General features: G+C 42.5%; 1 protein-coding gene across 6 annotated transcripts in view; it reads right to left on the reverse strand.

Moving 5' to 3' along the window:
* The window catches only part of LAMA2 (laminin subunit alpha 2), a 365,889-nt gene that overhangs the window by 80,584 nt on the left and 261,744 nt on the right, over positions 1-23,561 (reverse strand). For 4 of the 6 annotated variants that reach the window (XM_077926009.1, XM_077926008.1, XM_077926011.1 and 1 more), the window contains 8 exons: positions 23,311-23,445; positions 22,089-22,213; positions 17,795-17,881; positions 15,586-15,779; positions 9,612-9,754; positions 9,026-9,124; positions 4,035-4,146; positions 1,562-1,724 (listed from right to left, as the gene is read on the reverse strand). In XM_077926009.1, the coding sequence (XP_077782135.1) occupies positions 1,562-1,724; positions 4,035-4,146; positions 9,026-9,124; positions 9,612-9,754; positions 15,586-15,779; positions 17,795-17,881; positions 22,089-22,213; positions 23,311-23,445 (1,058 nt within the window). The remainder of the gene's footprint in view (positions 1-1,561; positions 1,725-4,034; positions 4,147-9,025; positions 9,125-9,611; positions 9,755-15,585; positions 15,780-17,794; positions 17,882-22,088; positions 22,214-23,310; positions 23,446-23,561) is intronic. The other 2 variants (XM_077926013.1, XM_077926012.1) reach the window with 1 other exon arrangement.

Below are 23,561 nucleotides of genomic sequence, written 5' to 3' on the forward strand. Positions count from 1 at the left end.
TCAATATGGATATGGAATGCTATTCTAGGTTGTGGTTAGCTCCAGGGCTGTCTTAAGCATATGCAGCGCTGGGGTGCAAAGATCCGCCTGGTGTCCCCCCCCCCCCGGTTGCCCAGTCCCAGGCGTGAAGGAGAGCAGAGCCAGCCAGCCACCTTAGTGTCTTGCTGGCTCGGTCGCCCCCGAACTCGCGATGCAGAGCCGTCCGCAGCAGAAGAGCCCGCCATGATGCTCCAACTGATGGGCGGGCTCTTCCCCAGACTCAGCTCTTGGGCCTGGACTCTCAGCCTGGGACCCCGAGAGCCTGGCGCTTGGGTGCCCTGCACCCCTAGCGCCTATGGGTAAGAAGGCCCCAGTTAGTTCAAGTTTCAGCACTACCTTGGAGTTGGAGAGCGCCTGGATTTGTCAGATCACTGGAATAGACACATGGAGGCCATGCAACTGAAGCTGCCATTCCATGTTACAAGTACCCAGCTGGCAACGAATACTATCCACACAGAATGAGGAAACGGGGAAAGTCCTGCTACACAAGCAGATATCCTTGCACTGTTTGAATGGGTTAGTTCCTTGTTATCTCACATGTCTTCCTGTTATTCATGTTTTACTTTCTCACCCCTGCCTCTGTTTGAAATAAATAGCACTCTTAACCTTAAAATGAAACAAAAAATCATAGTAACCTATGTATTTAATTTTACATGCTACTATAGCCAAAGATCTGACTGGTTATTTCAAAGTAATCAGCGTAGAATAGCAGAATAAGCTTGAGTTTCTGAGTATTTTCCAGTTTTGTCTGAAGTATGGAACAAACTCCATGTCAGCTATCTATTGTACTGAACCACCGTACTAGAAAGAGTGGAGTTACATATAATGAGTTACACTGTGGTCTTAAATTCATTACTCAGATGGAAGTTCCCCTGAAATCAATAGGATTTATTCTCAAGTCATGCATTTAGAATGAAAAGGGAAACTGCAAAGGGAAAAGAATGACATGAAATCGGACATAAATTAATGTGAAAATAGTAATGGGGATCTTTTCGATAACAAACAGTTTATCTATGGGAATATGTTTGCTGGCAAATAGATCTGTGTGCTTGAAAAAGAGCTATTCTGTACAGGTGACAATAGATGTAGCTGCCCAATGCCTCACTGTTCCAACATTTATTTCTAGGAACATGGTCAAAGAAGTGGTCAGGTCAGCATAGCTGGGTGTGTATGAGATAACCTCAGGCAACTACTGTTGGTGCTTTTCTAAAGCTATTAATCCAGACAACAGATTTGAAGGCTCCAATTATCCAAAATGCCAGTACAAACCAGGTTTTTGGAGGTTCTGGGTAAGTTTAATCATTTTTGGCTACTTAGAGCAAATCTTCCAATGCTGAGAAATTACTATGAGTTTTCTGAATCAGAAAATAAATCCTTACTATTATCCCTGCCTTCATTGTCTATTTGAGTGGACCAGAACCACTACCGAAAATTCAAGTTCCACTGAAATCTGAACAGATTACAGTCATTTTCTTTAGAACTCATTTGCTAACTCATTTTTATTTATCACTTTGCTACTCACTCTAGCTCATCTTGGGCTGCCTTCTCTTGGGCATCCAGCTTTCTCTTCCTGAGCAATGCCATCATTCTGTCAACATCCCTCTGCAATTCTTGAAGGCTTTTGTCCAGCGGCTTGTCTGGGGTTCCAAGTGTCTCATTCAGCTTTAAAGCTGTTTCGTTTGCAGCTGCAGAAAAGTTGACAAATTATATATATCAACAAAGAGAGACAAGGGAAAACAGAGGAAGGGAAGAAAATGGAAGCAGGGATAAACAGAAGATTGTTATTATTATCATTTATTACCCACCCTTCACCCCGAGGTCCCAGGGAGGGTTACAACAATTAAAGCACAATAAATATATGTTTATTGGTTATACTTGAGCCATATTCAAGCACTCAAAAACCCTAATATGAATATCTGGGAGAGTGGGGATGTTTGCTCCACCCCCACCCCCAATCACCTTACATGACTTGGAAGAATAAGTTTCAAAGTTAGGAGTTTGCTCTACTCAAGTAGCTTTCCTGTGTGATTTAGAATCCAGATTTTCTATGGTTCTAAATCATGCAAAGCAGGTCCTTGTGAACAGAGGAGGTTTCCTGTTTCAGAAGTTATTCTTCCACCTCATGGAGAGTGACAAGGTGGGCAGAGATAGTTTGCTCAATCCAGCTTTCCTATATTGTTTTCAGGATTTAGAATACATGAACTGGGCTATAAGTAAGCTTTGTTAGAGTGGGATATGAGGACTAGGTTGCTGTACTAAAAGCTTTATAGAAAAGGTGGGATTTGAAGCAAACAGGGGGGTTAAATTATTATCAGGGACAATATAAATAGTGAAACTTTGGAGACTGGGGAAATAATTTTAGTGAAAGGTCTGGATTATGTTAAAAGATTGTTTGTTAGAGACAATCCTTAATTTGCAATAGATTGAGAAATAATTGTATGGAGACTTCTTAGGGCAGAGCAAGAAGTCAACAGTATACATAAAGCATTCATCATTGTATGTTTGGTACACTATAATACTATAAATAATGTCAGAGAGCCTGAACTTAAGACTCGTTACATCAAATTAAGTGTCTGGGATGGTGTGAAGCTTATGCTTCAGAGGAAACTCCCCCAAAAGAATGCTACAATCATCTATGCATTTAGGACAGGAATGTTAATTTATTAGTATCCAGATTTTTGTGAATGTAAGAGACATTCATAACACCATGAAAACTGAAAGCACAGCCTCCTAGGTTGCCTTATACTATGTCAGACTTTGTCCATTTGGACCAAAATTGTCTACTCTGGCTGGCAGCAGCTATCCAGGGTTTCAATGAGAAGCGTTTCCCATTAATTGCTGTCAGGTTTTTAGCAGGAAATTGCAGGTCACCTCCCCCCCCCCCCCCAGTCTCACTAAGGGCCTTTCCAATATTTCTTATTAAATGAATCGCCTGTGCAAAGAAGGCCTGGTTCTCGCCTCTTAATTCAGCTTTCAGGGCTGGGTGTGTATATATATGATACACGCCAATCTGGTTTTTTTGGGGGGGAGGGGGGAAGAGGGTGACTGGGTCTAGTCCCTTGTATTCTCTCTATGCCACTGAACAGCCAATAGGTTATTGGCTATGGATTTAGTTGTGCAGCTATGGCTGCTGAGCAGGCACATAGGTGGATTGGAGTAGTGGAAATTGCAGGCAGTTCTGATTACTTTAGCTGGAAAATAAAAGATCAACTAGGAACAGGAAGGAAGAGAACAACGGAGGCCAGACTATGAAATCTAAATTCAAACAATGACTGTGCTGTACCAAGTTTACAATAATGTGGTTGTTTATTACTTATGCACGGTGTTCTCTTATTTTCAACCCCCCACCCAAAATGACTTGATACCTTTAGTTATGGCTCTCAACTGTACTTTAAAGTTCAGAAAATCATGCTCCTTGCAGGGGCATAATGCCTAAGTCCCAGGGCATATGTATGGCTAGCTGTCATCTGCAAATGCTAAATAGCAGATGTTCATTAACAGTAAGTAGTAATGCATTTTTAAAGCCATTTTGAGAAATTAAAAATGTACAGTTAATGCACCACACAGAATGCTAAAACAACAGAGGACTTTCCCCAGCTCCTTCTCCTCCCAAATGTAATTTTTACTGCCTTGAAAATAAACAACAGCAAAACAGAAGTTCCCCATTAGTTATTTAATCATAATAGCTATTCTTCAAGAACCTGAACATCCCTGAAGGAGAATGTTCAATTTTTCTGCTGCTCTGTGCTTTTAATTGCCAATCTGCCAACAGTTGTAGCAAACGGTACCCCTTAGATTGCAGGAAGTCTGCAATTATTTGGCTATATAGGTTTTTTTCATTTAACAGATTTGAAGTCCAGCATTTTAATCGATTGATTTCTTTCGGCTCATGTACTCTTTTTCAGTGCTTTCGTGTTCTTAGTCCCAACACATGATGCTTTACATTTCTCAAGAGGCTATTGGCACTGCCTGCCTGCCTCCCCCTTCTCTGATACCTTCTGCTGCCTGGAGGGTGCCCTTGATGAACTGTCCAAGCATCTTCGCTCTCTCATTAGTTGCCTGAGCGTGCTGCCCAGTTTGCTCCCCATCTGCTGTCACCTTGGTCGCCTGGCGATACAGATTAAAGAAACGTGTAATTAATGAACATGACAAGAAGATACTCCATCTGTCTGAATCTACTTGGAAACTTTACCTCAAGCAAAAGGCAATCAATGAATTATTGATCAGATATACTGGAAGTGACACACAGTCTTCCCAAGTACACAATTACATTTTATTACTCTCTTCTACCATTAAAGAGGCTTCCGAGGCTTTATTCTGGGTTCTTAGAACACATACTGGAACAGGACACAAAGAGGTCCCAGATGACATTCTTTTTCTTTGACTTCGTTCACAAGCTATCATTCTTAGCACACGTCAGGCTCCATCCATGGCGAAAGTACTGAAGTCTATTGAAACCATGAAGGTTTTAGTGTTGTATTAGCCACTTCAGCCCTATTGATTTCAGTGTAACTTACAGAACACTAAAGTTACACTCCAGATCATTCTTGCAATGGATACTTCACAGGCTGTTTACAATCTTGTTATGCTTTTTAATAAGTTGAGTATGGGTTACATCCCACTATGTTCTATTCAAAGCAGACCCATTGACATTTATGGACCCAAGTTAGTCATGCCCATTGATTTTTGAAGGGCCATGTTAAACACTGGATGCAACCCTCTGTTTTTATGAACTATTCATTCATGTAAGTTCTTTCCACATCAGGGAATATAATGTATGCATGTACTCATGTGTCGTCTTCTTTTGTAAGAGAACTTTGATGCCTCCAGACAAGCGTCAAAGAATAAACTCTACCTTTCGCTTATAGACTGCATTTCCACTTTTGTACCTTTAGTTTTCTCAAAGTCTTTAATGCCTTCAACATTAAAGCTATGTATCCATTTTAAATGCTGTGAGGGAGGAATCAATGCTTAGCTTAGAAAAGAACACACTGCTACCAGAAAAGAAGCAACGGAAAATGCTAGATACCTCATGAAGTTTGTTATTTCTGTGTTACAGAACACAACTGGCTGAACATGCACATCAAGGCCTACAATACCTAATCTCCTCAGAACTATAAGGGACAGCACCAGCCTGGTCCCTGCAAGTGCAATTTCAGTCCAGAGGAAGACCCTAGATCAACACGTGTTTATTTATTGATGTAACCATAATCCACCCCCCAAATATTTCAAGGCAGAGTACAAAACATGAGAATAAAATCCACATAAAAAATATTAATAAAACATCAATATCTACTGACAGGTTAGCAAAGAAAACTCGTGTTACAGAGGTTCTGTCTAAACAGTATAGTTTTCACCAGTGTTACAGGGCTAACTTCTCTCTGACCATGTGCTGACAACTTGGGGTCAAGATTACAAGAATTTGAAAGGAGAAGGATTGAGGGTTGAGCAACTGACGGCTGATAGTTGGGGGAAATAATATAAAAACTGCGTACTTGACAGCATTTTTTTTGTAAGATGGGGCAAGACGGAGAGCATGCATATCTGATGCTGCAGTCCTGCTTCCTCACGCTTATTCTGCTTCTTAGCCTGACCATCTAACACAGGGGTCAGCAAACTTTTTCCACAGGGGGCCGGTCCACTATCCCTCAGACCTTGTGGAGGGCTGGACTAGGTTTTTATTTTAAAAATTGAATTCCTATGCACACTGCGAGGGGGGCAAGTAGTCCTCCTCCACCCCCAGCCCCATCCCCAGCTGCCTTCTTGGTTTGCCACCTGCCTCATTCACTGAAAGGCTGGCAGTAGGTGGTGTAAAACGGGCTTTCTCCCTGCCTAGAGAAAGAAGGCACTGCACTTACCCTCCCAGGGGCTGCCGCCGCCGCCGCTTCTCGTGAAACAGGTTGGCAGAGCGAGCTCATCCACTCTGCTCTCTGGCCCACAGGAGCACCAGGGCAGCGGCAGCAAGAGGCCGAGCAGCGGTGGCTCTGCCAATTAAACGCCACGCCTCATTTACCTCAGCGCGGTGCGGGGGACGTCTTTGCCAATCAAATGCCACTGAGGTAAACCAGGCACAGCGTTTGATTGGCAGAGCCACCGCCGCTAGACTGCTTCCTCCCATCGCCATCACCATGAATCTTGGCTTCACGGTGGGTTCTGGCTTTGCGGTGCAGGCCGGATTTAGGACCCAGGTGGGCCTGATCCAGCCTGGGGGCCTTAGTTTGCCAACCCATGATCTAACAGTTAAAAGATCTATCCCTGGTAACTATAGCCCTGTAGAGAGTGCTTGACTTGTTCACTGAGATTCTGTGTTCAACAAACAGGGGATTTATTGATTTGAACCGTCAACATCTTATGGATTTGAGAGAGGCATAGTGCCTAAGACCTGCTGCTCCCAGTTTCTGATAGGGGACAGACATTCACTCATTTTCTCTAAAATACAGTGTGTTATATCAAGCAGTGTTTACTTACAAAGTGGAATTTTTATCTCTCAGCATCAAGGATACAATTTTTATTTTATATATATATATAAAATGCTGAACCGCCAAGTTAAATCATTCACCTCCTTCCCAGGTTCTTCTCCCATTGTTCAAACAAGCACCTAAACCAAATCACGGTTGAAATAAGACCTAGGCTACTTCACCACTAGGTGGCACACTTTATATTAATATAAATTCTTGCTACCTGATTGACTAATGAAATTCCAATTTCTGCACAGTTTGGAGTCTTTACTAATAAAAGGAATAACAAACAACAGAGGTGTCATCTCAAGAGAACTTTACCGCCTACAAAATAAAGGCGTTTTTAATAACAAGATTTCTCCCTCATCTCTTCTAAATGAAGGTTGCTTGATAGGCTCTAAGTCATAACTGAGATTTGATTTGAATACACGATTTTCTCTGTCTGGCTGTGCCTCTGTTGGATTACAAACTGGAATATACAAAAGTGTTTTTATTTTATTTCCACAGGTCAGACAAATGCTAGCACAAATATAAAAAAGACAAACTGAAGTAAAAGCGAAACGAAGCCTTGCCTGTATCTTCCTTCCAGGGCTTTATAAAAGCAGCCCTTGGTAGAAAATAACAGTGTTACTTTGTGACAAATCACATTCTATTCATTCTATTTTTCTGGCTATTGACACAATTGCATGGTGTAGGACACAGGTACAAAACAGCTGATACTTGTCAAAAAAAGGGGTGACCAGCCTCTATTATAGTAGAAAATAAGCTTTCAACGTACACTTAGATCACCCTCAGGCAGAATAAGAAGGCAGCTGAGATGGTGTCTAATTAGCTGTTGAAATAAACGAAGGTCACTGTCTAATTCCTTTGTACTTAAACCTGGGCCATTTTAATTCACAGGACCTGATCCAGAAAGAACAAAGAATGGAAGCTCCACTGCCAAGCCAGAGTTCTGGTCTGGAATGGACACCCCTTCCCATTGCTCTCTATTTTTAATTCTACTTTCTTTGATGGTGTTTCAATGGACGATGTGAGGCTCTCAGAGTATTTGTTTGGCTCATTTGGCCCTAGGGGTGGAGAGGGATTGGTGGCAAAGCTCTGTGGAACGCGTCCCCTCTTGCCAAGAAGAAGCCCTCGCAGAGTTTGCCCCACCCTTGTGCCAGGCAGCAAGGCTTTGCAATAGCTTTTCCTTGAGGGCGAAGCCCTTGCACAGCTTTACGTCCCTACCCCACATGGTGGGGGCAGCAACATGGCATCTTGCCTCAGGCGCAAAAATGTCTTGGGCCACTTGTGTGTCTAATGGTAGCACCAGAGCAAAACACACCTTGATATTGACAAATAGCAGAGGCTTAATTTCTTAATCAACCAAAGAATCATTTGAACACCATTCTTACACCAGTTGTGTCACGTTCTCCTTGAGAGCAGTGTGTGAAGTATCCCTATTACCACCCATACCACATGACTTCCTAGCCCTCTTCAGGCATTAAAACCTCTCACTCGAATAGCATTGTGTGGTGGAGAACTGAGACAATCAGAGTTCTAAACAGCAAGGAGAGCCTCCACAAGAACAGGGGGCTCCACGTTTTAGAAGTTCACCCTTCAAGCCATGGAGGGTGACCCTGGCAACAACAGAGGTAGAGATTGAGGCATTTGTACCCACTCATTTCACATGATGCTGCTTGTATGGAGCTTTAGAACACCTGAAGCTTTAGAACACCCTGCATACAGACATTGGCATAACCAGGGCCGTCTTTACCTGGGGGTGTAAGGGGTGCAGGGCACCTGGGCGCAGAATTCTGGAGGGTGCCAGGCGCCCGCTGCTGAAGCCGCCTAAGTGTATTGTATTGAGCTGATATGCAGCAGCGGGGTCAGCGAAACCTTTGACACGACTGATCTTGCGCCACCTGCCTGCTAATGCTGCTGCAGGGAGAGCACTCTGGAAAGTCTTGCTCACCAAAGCTGGGAGGAGGGGGAGTGACAAGAAAGAGGGAGAGACAGACAGAAAGAGAACGCGCCTATCTAGCGATGGGAGCGTGCACAGGCTCCGTAAGAAGAGCTTGTATAAATGCATTTGCAAGGGCCCTCCCAGCTCCTCTAGAAATAAGGTTGCTCCCACAACGAAAGGCTGCCCGGGATGGCTCTCCCACGCATGTGCACAATGCCCACCCGCCTCATCTTTCAGACACCTCGTATGTGTGGAGTCTTACACTGACTCCCAATGTGTTCTTTGTCTTCTTTAGAAAAGCTGGTTTTAAACAAAAACACACACACACAAAACTCCTTTTTGAGCTGCGCAGGTGTGAGCGCCATTTATCAAATGATAATAGTGACATAAGCATAAGAAAAGCTAATTTGGGGGCTAAACTAAATTTGGGGGCGCTGGGCAGATCTGTGTGGTGCATGTGCTAAAGACGGCCCTGGGCCTAACAACATGAGATGGGGTCCTTGGGAAGTAACATAAGAACGTGTCCTGATACGCTTTTCTTAAAAATGAAATCGGGATCTAACCCTTTACCCTCTGGGCTCACCCTTGTCAAAAGCTCATCCATCTCTGTCACAAGAGTATCCAAGTTCTTCTTTGCCACCTGAAGGAGTCTCTCTGGTGCTCGCTGAGGTGACAGTAAATGCTGAGGAAATAAAGTCAAACATTTTACATCATGGATTTCAGAAATAACGCATTGCTGAATAAAGCTGCTCTGTTGACCTTAATTATTGCTGCTGCTGACACATAAAGCATGTTCATAAAAGAGGGCAAGCAGTATATGCATGGGTCTGAGTAGACACTGCACTGATAAACATGTAATGTGGCTTTTCTTTATCAAATGTTAAGAGTCATTTTGTGACATTAACGGCACACATTTCATGGCAATTTGTTTCCTTCTGTCCAAGAGAAGAAACATGAATTACTATAGCATCTTCTACTTATTAATCCTCCCAATAATTTATTGTAATAGCTATTTAACCACTGTGGCATGCTTAAACTAAGTAATCAAACCATTAATACACCACCCACCCATCCTGATCTAAACATAATCTCACATGCCAACAAAAGCATGTGTGCTGGCCTCTCTATCCAGATGTGAAATTTAAAGCTGGTGATGGTTTTGAGAATACCTTTAATTCCTGGGTCGTATTTTCAAACGAATAAAGCATTTTATATGGAGGGTGTAGCGGGCCACTGAGATTGACACTCAAAGCCATCTGGTTTAGAGATTCTAAGTCACGAAGCAGGACTCCAGTGCACTCGTCATCACAAACTGTGGGAAAGGACAGTAAAGAATATTTATTCTTGCTAAATATTTGAGGCAGATGCTTGGTATTTCAACTCAGAAATATTTTACAGTGCCCATAAAGTTCTCCAAAATATAAGGCCACTAAACTCCAATAAATGGTGCCTTAAAAACCCATGGTGCAATAAAAGGAAGGGAAACAAAGATGTGAGCAGCAGATGGGATAAAATGGGATATCTAATTGTCAACAACTTGAAAACAGGGCTTTGTGATTTACAATGTGTTTTCAGCTATTGCTTTTTTGTATAGGGGGAATTCAGTATATAGTGCATTTTATAAAGTCACAAAAGCAAACCACAGGTCACAGTCCAGAGGAGCTTAAAATCTCAATTTGGATGGAGAGAGGGAAGAGATAACATGGGGATGGGTGGGCATAGGCATGGGCAATAAGGATGAATGCAAGCAAATTCATTTAATTCACAATGGCTAAATTCAATTGTTGATTGGGAGTAATGCCAGTAGTGTGGCTTCATAAAAGAAATGGGACTTTTGAGTTGGGACCTAAAGGGAAAAGGGAAGCCCTGTTCACACATTACTTGCATGTAGGGCACTCACAGTTTTCCTGGGATAGTCGTCGTCCCGTCCTGTCCCCCCCCCCGCACCATGTGTTGGGTACATTTGTCAGGAAAGGATCCATGTGTTGGGTACATTTGTCAGGAAAGGATCCATACAAACATGGCTGGGACACCCAGTTGTGCAGGCACCCAAACTGCAAGTGTATGCATGGATCCTTTGCAGACTACCACACACAATGCATGGATGTCAGAAGGCAGCACTACAGTAGGGGTACAGGATCGGGGAGAGGCGGGGAAACTGTGAGAGGGACAAACTTATGCCAATGAGATCATTCCAGGGATAAGGATAACAAGGGAGCATGGTGAAAAACATGGTAAGAGAGCAGGAGACTGGTGGCTCAAGGTGGTAGAAATGGAGAGGTACAAAATACACTGGGAAATTAAAGCAGAATGGTAAGACCTTGAAAGTGAAGAATAAGGAGGGAAATAAACTTGAGAATCAAGAGCAGGTGAATAATGCAATCATGCATGAGACATCATAATGTTCTCATTAAGGAGACTAATAATAAAAGTCTCTGCCATAGGAAAATTAATCTAGATAATCTAAAATTACCTTAATTCAAATTTTTAAAGCAGAATGTATGCATGTAAAACAATTTGCACTTTTGTCATCAGTAGAATTAAGGGCTTGCTCGTGTTTGCAACACATGGGTTGCATAGAAGGGCTGCAGAACCACAGACCTTCCCAGTACAGTGGTACCTCGGGTTAAGTACTTAATTCATTCCAGAGGTCCGTTCTTAACCTGAAACTGTTCTTAACCTGAAGCACCACTTTAGCTAATGGGGCCTCCTGCTGCCAGTGCGCCGCCACTGCACGATTTCTGTTCTCATCCTGAAGCAATGTTCTTAACCCGAGGTACTATTTCTGGGTTAGCAGAGTCTGTAACCTGAAGCATATGTAACCTGAAGCGTATGTAACCCCAGGTACCACTGTACAGATGTTTAAGGATTGTGTTTAAATAATGGTATACCCACAACCACTATCTGGGATTATTCTAGAGCCTTTACCCAAGACATTAACCACAAATGATAATCTTCCCTCCAGTCTTTTCTCCAAAACTCAATCATTATGACCAGTCAAGGGCTGCCAAGAGTTAACCACAGGACTCCATTGTGGAGCCTCTTTGAAATGACTTGGGAGCAGAGTAGTTTTTGGAGCCCCTGTTTAAATGTGTATATAAAAATGCAAAACTGTACTCCCACCCCGCCAAGACAGCTGAAGTTATCCCTGTATTGGGAATTTTTTAATGTTTGAAGTTTTGCTGTCTTTCTATTAGGTTGGAAGTCGTCCAGAGTGGCTGGGGCAACCCAGACAGATGGTTGGGGTATAAGCAATATATTACTTCTACTACCATACTGAGCAGGATGGGGGGCTATGCACAAATTTTATCCCTTCCTATACTTTTTGGCATTCAGTCAAATTCATGTCAACTCTTTCTCATATAAGCAGCTATGATGCTGCTTCAGCCAGCATGGAACTAAAAGCTCCCGTTTAGCTGCAGAAGTAGAAACAACAGCAAGGAAAATCATTGGATGGGAGACAAATTGATTTAGTGCAATGAGAAGGCAACTGTCAAGCTGCACAAGGAAGCACGGAGATGTTATTTTCAGCTCCTTCCTTTCCTCACTAAGTTCTTTTTCCTTTCCACTCCATACAGTCCTCCCACTAATTTGTTGCTTGAACTGAAGTGCACTATAATTGCTTGAGTAAGGGGGCAATATTTTCTACTTTATGCATGCACATCAGAAAAACCTATTAGTGGTGCAAGTCTTCTCATTTGTGTGCTTGCGTATGGAACACAAAGAGAAAGCACATTTCCATAAATAACATATAGTTTTAACACTGGGCTCTGTGTTTTATATACCAACATCTATTCTAGTTGGTCAAGGAGTCAGACAGATCTGTCAGGCAGGCATTCAGAAACTATAAATCAAATAAATAGTAGAATACCGCTTTATTTGAAAGACCTAGAATCCTAAAAAAATAAAAAAATACTTTGTTGTGCTGGACCAACAGATAGCTGCATACTAACAGATTTCCCTACTTAACACTGATGTATACTCTTTTGTTTAAGTAACCCTTTTCTAGTTAACCTTGAAATAGCTGGCAATAAATATAGCAAAATGGGATGCAAATGAAAACCAACTTAATTCAGCATGATAGGAAAAACAAAACAAAAAACAAATCCTGAATGGCTTATAAAGACATGAAAATATTCAGAATGAACAAGCAACTGTTGCCTATAACGTGCACACTGAAGATTCATCATGCATTAACACCTCTTGCTAGATAATTGGGTTGAAAAGAGAAGATGTAGCAAGTTCCACAATTTAGTGAAAGAGACAGAGTAATGTTACTCCAATATGCAGCCTGGAACGTACTGAAAATGTTTCAAGGCTCTAATTACATAATTTATACATGACTAAATATTTCTATGGTTTAATATATAAAACTGTCAGTATAAATTTGTGTTCACTATTAGAAAATGCAGCATTATGTCCAGATCATTACTGCTGTGCACACATGAAAGACAAAAAAAAAAAAAAATAAATCATGCAATGTTTCAGTAAAGAGTTAGCAGCGAGCACCAGCTTTTCCTCACAAATCTGCTTCACTTACCAAATACAGCACATCTCAGAGTTGCCTTAAATGTGAAATGCCTCATAAGAAAGCATGTTTGTTAAAACAAGGAAGTCTTTTTTTTAAAGAAAAAACTGCTTGCAAAGAAAACTAAATCTTATGTGCATTATCTAATGAAGTGCTTCCCATAGCACAGGTGTAGAAAAGTTTTGGCCCTCCAGATGTTGGTGAACTATAATTCCAACCATCCCTGGCCACTGGCCATGCTTGCTGGGGCTGTTGGGAGTTGTAGTTCAGCAACTTCTGGGCAGCCAAAGGATCCCCACACTTGTCCTAATGCAAGGACTTTTGGTTGCATAATGGAAGTTCTGCTCCCTCTTCTCTCTCCATGCCTCCTGCCTGAAGCTGTTATGGATTTCCCCTCAAAGCCTCCGTAGCAGATTTTGGGAGTGTTTGTGGGGAGAGGGGTAGTTCTGTTGTGTAACCAGAAGGCCTTGCACCAGCAAATGCACTTAAGATGGATACTGCCCTATCTCTTGCCCTGCTCGTAAGTCATTTTCAAAAGAAAAGTGTTCTCCAAGGCCAGAAACCTAAGAACCTCAATCATGGCAGAAAGCTGCCTCTCACTGCTTGCTTAGCAGCCCTTGCCATCTGAACGCTAACTGAATTCAGAGCGTGGGTCACCTTCTAAGCTGGGTTGGGAACCTCTGGCCCACCAGCCAAACGGAATGGCCTGAAATGGGTCCCAATTCGGCTTGTGAGATTGTTTCCCAAAAACCACACTCATCTGCCCACATCTGACACCCTATCAGGTGGGGGGGTAGATACAGATACGGCTTGACAGGCTGCAAACCAAGTTCTCCACAGGAAATTTGACCATGCAGCTGACCCTTGCAGGAAGTAGGGTGCAGTCACTGCCCATCAGCTGACAGGCAGTGAGTTCAAGACCAGTGGATTGGCTGCGTGACTGAGTTACCTGTGGGGGATTCAAATGCTTAGTTCAGGCATAGGCAAACTCCGGTCCTCCAGATGTTTTGGACTACAATTCCCATCATTCCCTGACCACTGGTCCTGTTAGCTAGGGGAGATGGGAACTGTAGTCCCAAACATCTGGAGGGCCGGAGTTTGCCTATGCCTGGCTTAGTTGAACCCTGCAGAAAGCAGCTTTGCCAACTCTATGCTTGGCAAATTACATTGCCAACCATGAAAATTAAGTGCCACCCCCATTGTTGCCTGGAGGACAAAGTAGGAAGCCTGTTGTACCTGCACAATCAGGGTTCTAAGCCACAGAGAGCTTTAGAATTGCAGCAGGCCAGACCTTCTCCTCCAGTGTGTGGAGGATGATGGGACAATGGGGAGGTGATAGAGGAAGCAGGATCAGCAGGTCCTTGCCCTCTTCTCACATTTATTCTAATAGTGTGATGGTTTAACTGTCCAAGCAGGCGTTGTTTTAACTTCTTCAGAATTGTTCCTAGTGTTTTTAGCAACACATTAAGCAAACATCGCAGATGAGTCCTTATTCAATTGCAATTTTCTATTTTTGCATTCACGTTTCACCTGTGACTGTCCTTGTCTTTGACGGGAATGGACTAACCATCCAAAAGCAGATTCTGCAATGTAATTTTTGATTATCATTTTGATAGGCTTAAGTGTAGCTAATCAGAGTAAATTGGTCACATGCTGAGGACAGAAAGCAGAAATACAGGATCAATTTCACAGTGACCAGAATTCAAGCAATAATAAAAGAGAAGGCAATCTACACAGAAGAGCGATGTTGGAGAAATCTATGAGTGCTGTCAGTGCTGAAATGGTGGTTATTTTTATACTTTTATCAAAGTGTACAGCCTTCAACATCTTGTACTCCTTCACCCAGCTCTGTGTTTTATTAGGCATGTGTGAACCAGCATGACTAGGGGAGCTGGAGAAGGCAACGTTCCAAGAAAATATTAATCAGAAAATGACAGAGTTGATCAATATTTAGGAGGGTACATAAAAATTAAATAAATCCCATATAATCTGTCAAAGGATCTGTGAAAACCATGATAGAAGTTTTAAAAAGTATATTTTTGTGGGGTTTGAAAATCCATCTTACTCCTTCCGCTGGATGAGATTCAAACAAGGGGAAAGCTCATTTCTTAGCAGCTGACCACATATTTGCATGCAAATGGACCCAGGTTCAAACTCCAATAGGACTGGGATGGATCCCCTTGTGAAATTCTGGAGAGGTGCTGCTAGTCTAACGGTCAGCTTTGATATAAGGCAGCTCCATGTTCAACCCAGTGTGATCTTCTGATCATATACATGAAGCTTTTAAGTTCCTTCATTCAAATAGTAACTACCTCCCTATTAACTCCACCCTAGAGGCCAAAGGAGCTTCCAGAGTGGCACTCTGTAAAGCACAAGAGCCTGCTGTCAGACGTTATTGTTCCCTCCCCATGTGTGAACAGAACTGTTTTCCACTCTCTGTGTTTGGGTCTCACCAATACCAGCAGTTCAAGACATGGAAGAGAGAAAAAGGACATGGTTCTAGGGATATTGGAGGGGCAGCGCCTATTCTCAGTAAAATTCTGAAGAAACACGATTCACGTTCTGAAAAGCAAAACAAGCCACCCAAGATCCAGAAGTACTGTTAATATACATACAAACACATGCTATGCCTTCTCGAGCATGCCGGGGTTCACATCCTGCACACTTCCAGCCAGTAGATCCAGGTTTGCACGTGCACTGTCCAGTGATAGGATCACAGGGAACAGGCAGAGAACCATATGGATGGCACTCACATTCTTGGCAAGATCCACCAGGAATTCTCGGGTTCCCAGTGTATCCAGGTGAACATCTACAAGTTGCAAAAATACAATAAAAACTAAATTAGTTTTATGAAGTTGGGGTAAATGAGTTTCTGTGGAGGAATATATATATATATATATATATATATATATAGAGAGAGAGAGAGAGAGAGAGAGAGAGGGGGAGGTTTGGCAAGGTCCAGGGGGAGGTGTTTTTTTTGCAAGTTCTGGAGGGAGGTGTGGTTCTTGTGAGGTAGCACTGGCAGGTGATGGGTGGCTTTGACAAAGTATAAAAGGGAGGGGGTGGCTGCCATTGGCAAGGGAGGGGGGCGTAAGTGAGCAAAGCACTTTCTTTCAACATATATCTCCTTTTTTCGTTCTTCCTATGAGGAACTCTTGTCTTCAGTGAATTTCATTCTGTCGATATCGTCCTATCTTTCTACTTAAGATCATGTTAAACATTTAGCTTTATTGCAGACACCTCCATCAAACTGCTATGCAGTAATGTGATTATACAAATGAACAATGATGGCTTTTGGAATGCTAATCTGACAGTGAAAAAAGAGGCTGCACTGAAATTTTACTCAATATAAGCTTACAAAGGAGGCTTGCTCCTACACAGTCTACTTGAGGCCTGCAACTAATACCCAGTAACTTTTTTATCTTGGAGTTCTAGCATGTCCTAATAATCAAATGCTTCAGCATGTGAAGCAACAGGTCCCAATAGCTTGGAGATAAAGCAGGTCACTAGCTGGTTCTGTTCAATCCCCATATAATCCCCAAGTGCCCTTCCTAAGAATAGCAAAGTCATAACAATCCGGAGGCATCTCCAGGGTTACCAATAACAAGATCCAACCTAGCCCACTGCAGTCATTCTGCATCACAGAAATTCAACAAGGGGATGGCAACTGACAGAAAGAGAGGTAGGAGCCTGGTAAGACTTTCAGTCAGCTATGGAGAAAAACGGTTCCTTCTATCAGATATGGGAAGGCAAAGCGTAGGCAGACAGTCTCACCATGGCAGAAAACCACCTATCGATAATCTTCCAAGAGATGATGGAAACTCAGAAGATGAAGAGCAGAGCACTATTCAAGTCTTGCTGGCTCCACCTTGTTTGACACAGCGCTTCCTTGTTCACTGGTAGGAGCAGCAACATACAGGTCTTGCTGGTCACCTTCTGCTCTCCTGCCTTTTCACTGCCTGAATGAAGGCCATCTACTCTGTCCTACCTGCAACCCTCTGCCAACCAAGGGTGAGTTCAGTAGCACTTTCCTGGCCCTGCTTTTCTTTCACAGCTCCTCCCTTGTTTTCCACGAAGTACTGGAGCTTCTGCTTTGGTTCCCCATACCAGTGAGGAGGGGCTGCACTCTGCTGCCAGCCCATAAAGGACCCCAAAGTGCTGCCCAGCTGACCTTTCTGCAGCCTGCTCTGATTCTATGGTACACACAGAGTCACAAGGGGGCAGATAAGCTTATTGTATTATAACCACATCTGAGAATTAGGAATGCGAACCCAGTTATTTAATAAAACATATAAAAGTTAGGTAAAGTTAAAGGACCCCTGGACAGTTAAGTCCAGTCAAAGGTGACTATGGGGTTGTGGCACTCATCTCACTTTCAGGCCGAGGGAACCGGTGTTTGTCCACAGACAGTTTTCCGGGCCATGTGGCCAGCATGACTAAACTGGCGCACGGAGGACTGTGATGAGTACCAGAGTGCACAGAAGTGCCATTTATCTTCCCACTGCAGTGGTACCTATTTATCTACTTGCACTGGCATACTTTCGAACTGCTAGGTTGGCAGGAACTGGGACAGAGCAACGGGAGCTCACCCCATCGCGGGGATTCGAACCACCAACCTTCCAATTAGCAAGCCCAAGAGGCTCCGTGGTTTAGACCACAGCGCCACCCGTATTCTGGTTGCAATTTATTCCGTTACAATGGGCTTCTTCTGATTAGACAAATTTAGCACACATTTATTGCTTGCTTGTCCATCACACCTTTTGCCATTTGTTTCCTAGTTGCTACGTCTTTATTTTATAATTTGTGCTCAATACTTTTCCTTACCTTTCACAGTACTGTCCTTCATATCCAGGTGGGCAAGCAGTACATCGGTAATCATTGACGCCTTCTGCAACGCATGATGGACTGAAGCTTAAAGCAGAAAATCAAAACCACAAGGTTTTCTCTCTTTCATGTAATATATGACAGGTGCAGAGAGGGGCATCCAAGTGATTTTGGAGCCCCCTCCCACAATTTACAAATGCAGCTGTGATGATTTTGATGCAAAAGAATGTCAGTTAAAGACTTCTGTGGACTTGTCACATCACACAATGTACATTTTCTTAGTGGGAAATGTCCTGTTTCATCAATTGACAAAATTATATAGCATTTGGTAACCGAAACGAAAGAAACTGACCATAAATGCTATCTGCTTTGGAAAAAGTGACTTTAAATGTGAATTATCATGGGCAAAAAAATCGCAACCCCCAATCTGCCATGCTGGGTATGGATGAGGCAGAAGTGTTCCTCTGTCGAGCCCTACCTGAATCTGCCTCCTCCGTCACAGGCAGAGCCAAACTAGTGAGGAGAGCACCAATGCACTTCCACCAGCAGAATCTTTGCAGTGATAATAATTGGGACTTTCCCCACCACCCTTGCCCAGGGTGTTTCTTTGGTTGAGCTAGTACAGGGACCACGGCATGCTGAGCCAGTCCCACTGCTATCACATTACAGCAACAGCCCTAATCTGGGCCTCTTCGCTGCACCAGCTTGGGAGCTGGCACTGAAGAGGGTTTTTTCCTGCCTCTCATCATCTTCTGTTCTGGTCCACATAAGCAGCAAGGCTACACATGCAGCAGTGGTCAAGTAAGACTGCACTTCAATTAAATGTTAAGAGCTACTCTTTGATAAACAATAAGCATATAAAAAGTCTGACGGCATGAATTTTTACAAAAGAAAAATGTGCTTTTATTTTTTTTCTTTTGGCCACAATTCTATGCAGATGATTTATCTGGGAGTAAGTTACGTTCAACTCAATGGGATTTACTTCTGAGTAGACGTGCACAAGATTGTACTGTTAATTTCCCATATTAATGGTAGGGTGTCACATAACCCCCATTTTCGGTAAATGTTATTGTTTTTGTACTGCTGGAAACACTTATGCATGATTTTCTAGTGGGGAAAGGGCATGGCTCCTAAAGGAGAGAAGAGATCTGCTTTTGTTGCTGTTATTACATTGTTTTGTTATGAATTACAGAGTAGTTTTCTGCTCTTTTTTTAAATGGATTTGAATGGAATTCAAGTTCACTGCCAACAGACTGAATGAGTGAACTGACCCAAAGGGGCCAGTGTCAAGGTTTGTCATTGAATAATAATATTCATAAATTCAATTTCCTTGCCTTTAGATGCTGAATGTCTGCTAGGGAGAGAATAATGCTGGTTAACACTACTACTTTCTATTTAAGTTTTTAATGTATACTTTAGAGTTCATGGTACTGTCTAGCCTGCTTAAACCCTCTTATACACTGTTTGTACTGTAGACATGTGGCTGCTTCTCAGCTGGCAAGCAAATGAATAAATTGCTAGTGAACAACTAGACAATTTTTTTTAATGATACATGCACCCCAAAAGTGTTTCAGATACATGTTCTGATCTTTAGCAGATTTTTAAAGTATCATTTAATAAATGAAGGCCTGTGGCAATGCTGCAGAGTTGTCATTCCAGTCCATGCTGTTTTTATTTGGAGATTAACAATCTAAACCCAAGATCGACCAGGATGAGACAGTTTGGGTTTGGTGGACTTTGGGCTTCCTCTGCTGAGCTGAGGCTACACAGTCCCTCCTCCGGCTAAGCTGAAACCAGCCTAAGCACCTTTCCCCAGCTCAGCTGGGGTTCAGCTAGTAGAAGTTAAGCCAGTGTAATTGATGGTGGCATAAGCCCCACAAAATGACTGTTCAGGGAGCTCACTCATGTGACCTAGCAACCCAGTGGAATTTACGTAACTTGCACCAGCGTAAATTATGCAGTTAAGATTGAACTATTCAACATCTCCACCCCAGCCCCCCAAATAATAAAACTATCCAAATGCTTCAGCCTTTCTGCTTACATAATCTGCTCTCACCATTTAATTGTTTCAAGGCTACAATTCCCACTCCTGGGAGGAACCCCATTGAAATCAATAGGCCGCACTTCATTTGGGCACTCCGCTTGTTTTACCGGCTAAGCAAGGTTATTGTAAGAATTTTGTGACATGATATTTAACCTCCGTGCAGACTTTTAAAGCCCTGAGGAGCATGTGGAATTGTTGGAAATGTTAAGCTGATATGCCCAGGGTTTGTAGAACATGCATCAAACGAGAGAAGAGGAAAAGCATTGACGGAAGCAGGTGCCACAACATTTGCAACTACCTGTGCAACACTTGCTGAGCCAGGTTAATGCTAAAAAACCACTGTGGCAGTTGGAGCCCCAGACAAAAACTTCCCCTTAGCTATAGTGCAGTCAGCATCCTCCTCTAACTTGCTTATAATGCATTAAATCAATAGTGCTTGAATGAGTAATAAAATTACACCTTTGCAAAAAATGTAAACAAATTGATCTACTCACAAACTCATTATCCAACACATTTTCAACTCAGTGAAAACAGACCCGCCAAGCAAGTCAGAGTCTCGAGATTCCCCTCCCCCTACACTCACACCAGCTCATCACATTTGAAACTGAATGCTGAATAAAGAAACAGGAAAACATGTTAAAAATTTAAAGACTTAAACTCCTACCGACTCTTAGTAGTGTGGCCTCTGCAGTGAAGCAAAAGTAGGAGAGCAATATACTCAAAGCTTAGTATTCTGCCTTGCTTCATAAACAATTAGATACATTCAACAATCTGCAGTCTAGCTAGCTAAGATGCTTTCATTCCAACTGATAGAGACTTACGACCAAAACTGGTTTTAATAAGAACATTGTGCGTGTTTCAAGCACTTCACATGACTTATCTTCTTATAGTCCTTACAAGAAGGGTTGTAAGGGTTCTGTCCTGGGCCCACTGTTGCTCAATAAACACGTTTGTGGTTTTCATAACGACTTGACTGAAGGAATTGAGGGGATGCTCATAAGATTTGCAGATGATACCAAGCTAGGAGGGGGTAGCCAATGCCACAGAGTCAGGATGCAGGATGACCTGAACAGATTGGAGAACTGGGTCTAAACTAACAAAATGAATTTCAAAAGGGACAAATGTCAGGTTCTACACTTAGGCAGGAAGAATCAGCTGCACAAATCTAAGATGGGGGACACCCGGATTGCCAGTAGTACGTAGGAAAAAGATCTTAGTAGACCACAAGCCGAACATGAGTCAACAGTGTGATGCAGCAGCACAAAAAGCTAATGCTATTCTAGACTGCATCAACAGAAGTATAGTGTCGAAAACAATGGAAGTCACAGTGACACTCAATTCTGCCTTGGTCAGACCACACCTGGAGTACTGTGTTCAGCTCTGAGCACCAAAATTTAAGAGATATATCGACAAGCTCCAAGAAAACACCAGGAAGAACTTTCTGATGGTGAGATCTGTTCAACAGTAGGATGAACAGACTCCCTTGGAAAGTGATGGACTCTTCTTCCTTGGAGATTTTTAAACAGAGGTTTGATGGCTCTCTGTCATGAATGCAACTGTTGGTCATTGTGTTAAAGAACAGGCAGCATCTTCAAAGGATGCAAAGAAATGTTGAGTATTGCCAAAGCCTGAAATCAACATAGCACAAGTCTTTTAGATAAAACAATCAGATACAGCATAAAGGACGATGAGAAAAAGAAGAGACCTCTCAGCATAAAATTAATAACATTTTAAGTCACATTTGCAGAAGAATAATGGGATGGAAAGGTCATTAGCATAACATACCCTACCAAATGGATTCAGCATGATAGTATCTCCTTTAAATTATTTGATCGTTCACAAGTTGTCCCAAACCAACATAACATTAAATAAGAACTCGATAAATTACAAAGCCCAGAGCGAGGTACTGTAATGCTTTTATGGCAGCTCAAAATATGAGCATAAGTCTCTCTATGGCTCCCTTGTGATTATATTGAACTTGAAAGCTCCGTTCTAGCTTCACTTGTGAGAATAATTTTTATAATGCTCATTCATTATCCGTTGACTATTACATTTTCCACCCTTTATGGATTTCTACATAGCTAATTAGCCAGGAAGCAATTTCTGAAGCAAGACAATTCAGCAGAGGTGGTTCAGTCACTATTCATTCTGACTCCATGCACCATTCTTTCTAATCACTGACAACTGACCCAGGAGAACCCCGAGGGAGATCTAGGCTAAAGCTAAGGCAGATTTGTAACACAGGCTTACTTGTTGCTTGAAACAGCCAGTGGGCATGCGCAAGGCTGGCAGTCATTAGGCGATCCTCTAACAATCCCATAGAACCCATGGACACATCTATCACAGTGGTCGCCACTAGTGTTGTGACGGCAGTTCTGCGAAACAAAGAGACAATTTTCAAGAACCAGCTTGAAAACATTTTTGTTCGTCACCGCCATTACATAATAACATATTGGTTGGAATAGACCTAAGGTTTATTTAATCCAGAGTTGTGTTTCTCACTCCATTACAATGAAGTGAAGCAGAATGGTGTTGGGTGAGGGAGAGGTGAGAGGGGGACAGAAGGGAAGCCAATACCACATGGGTCATTAGCTGGGGGTTCCCTTCCAAGCTTCCCCTTTTGCTCTGCAGTTTTTAATTCTGCCTCTTTAATGGGACAGTGTTAACCCCCCCCCCATTACATTAAATAAGGACAGAATTAAAAAGTTGAAAGCCTATGCTTGGTCAATTCTCCAGGTTTTGGTTTGGTGTAGGAAACATTCCAAGATTTTCTGATTTATTTGTTTATTATTGAAGAACTAGGATCATTTCCAAGATAATCCAAGGGGAGCTCTGGTGAGCTCATCCATCTCCAATTGCATTGGCTCTAGAGATCTAGTGAAGATCACTTGAGTTCTGGCTAGATATTTGAAATCAATCCCAGCATACAATACTCTTGTCTTCTCCCCACATTACTTTATCTGCTCACTCAACTCTCCCAGAAATACATCTACTAACTACATGAAGTTCTTCTATTAAGTTGGTCCATACTGTTTCCTATAATCATCTAATTTTGGGTTTCTTTTCTCAGCTAGCTCCCTATGGGCTACCTGAGCGCATGCATGTGAGCTCACGCATGCGCGCGCACACACACACACACAGTAGAATTGGCCCTATTAGGTTCAGAAACTGGTCCACAGCTTGTGAGGCAAGCTTGTTGGTAGTATCAACAATGGGAAAGTGATGTAGAATACATTCCAGACATGTGCCAATGAGATGTGGCTAGTTGTGTTTCTGCGGCATATGGCTGTTTCTGTATGTAGTTCATACTTTCTTTTCCATTGCAAACTCTGGTGTATATATAGCACAACATATTTATTGAACAAATAAAAAAAATTTAGCTCCTGGCTGCTGTTTTGTTATGGTGCAAAAGAACTCTGCACAAAGACAAAATAATTTGATAAACAGTCTAGGCATAGCATAATTGTTGTACCTGACATATTGAGGTTTCAGGATCACACATGTCACTATGGCCATGGCACTGACACGGAACACAGGCACCAAAAGCCGGTCCTGGTCTTCTGCCAGCAGATGTGGAAGGAAGTCTATAGAAACCTGGGGAGCATGTCTGCAAGAAAACACAGTGAGGAAACCAAATGCCATTATATTGTGGCTTGGATAGGAAGGGTTGGATAAGACTGCAAACACATCTCCATTCCCACTAGCTTTGACAGGCAACCTGCT

This window comes from Podarcis muralis, chromosome 3 (genome assembly GCF_964188315.1).
Source record: "Podarcis muralis chromosome 3, rPodMur119.hap1.1, whole genome shotgun sequence".
Taxonomy (NCBI): domain Eukaryota; kingdom Metazoa; phylum Chordata; class Lepidosauria; order Squamata; family Lacertidae; genus Podarcis; species Podarcis muralis.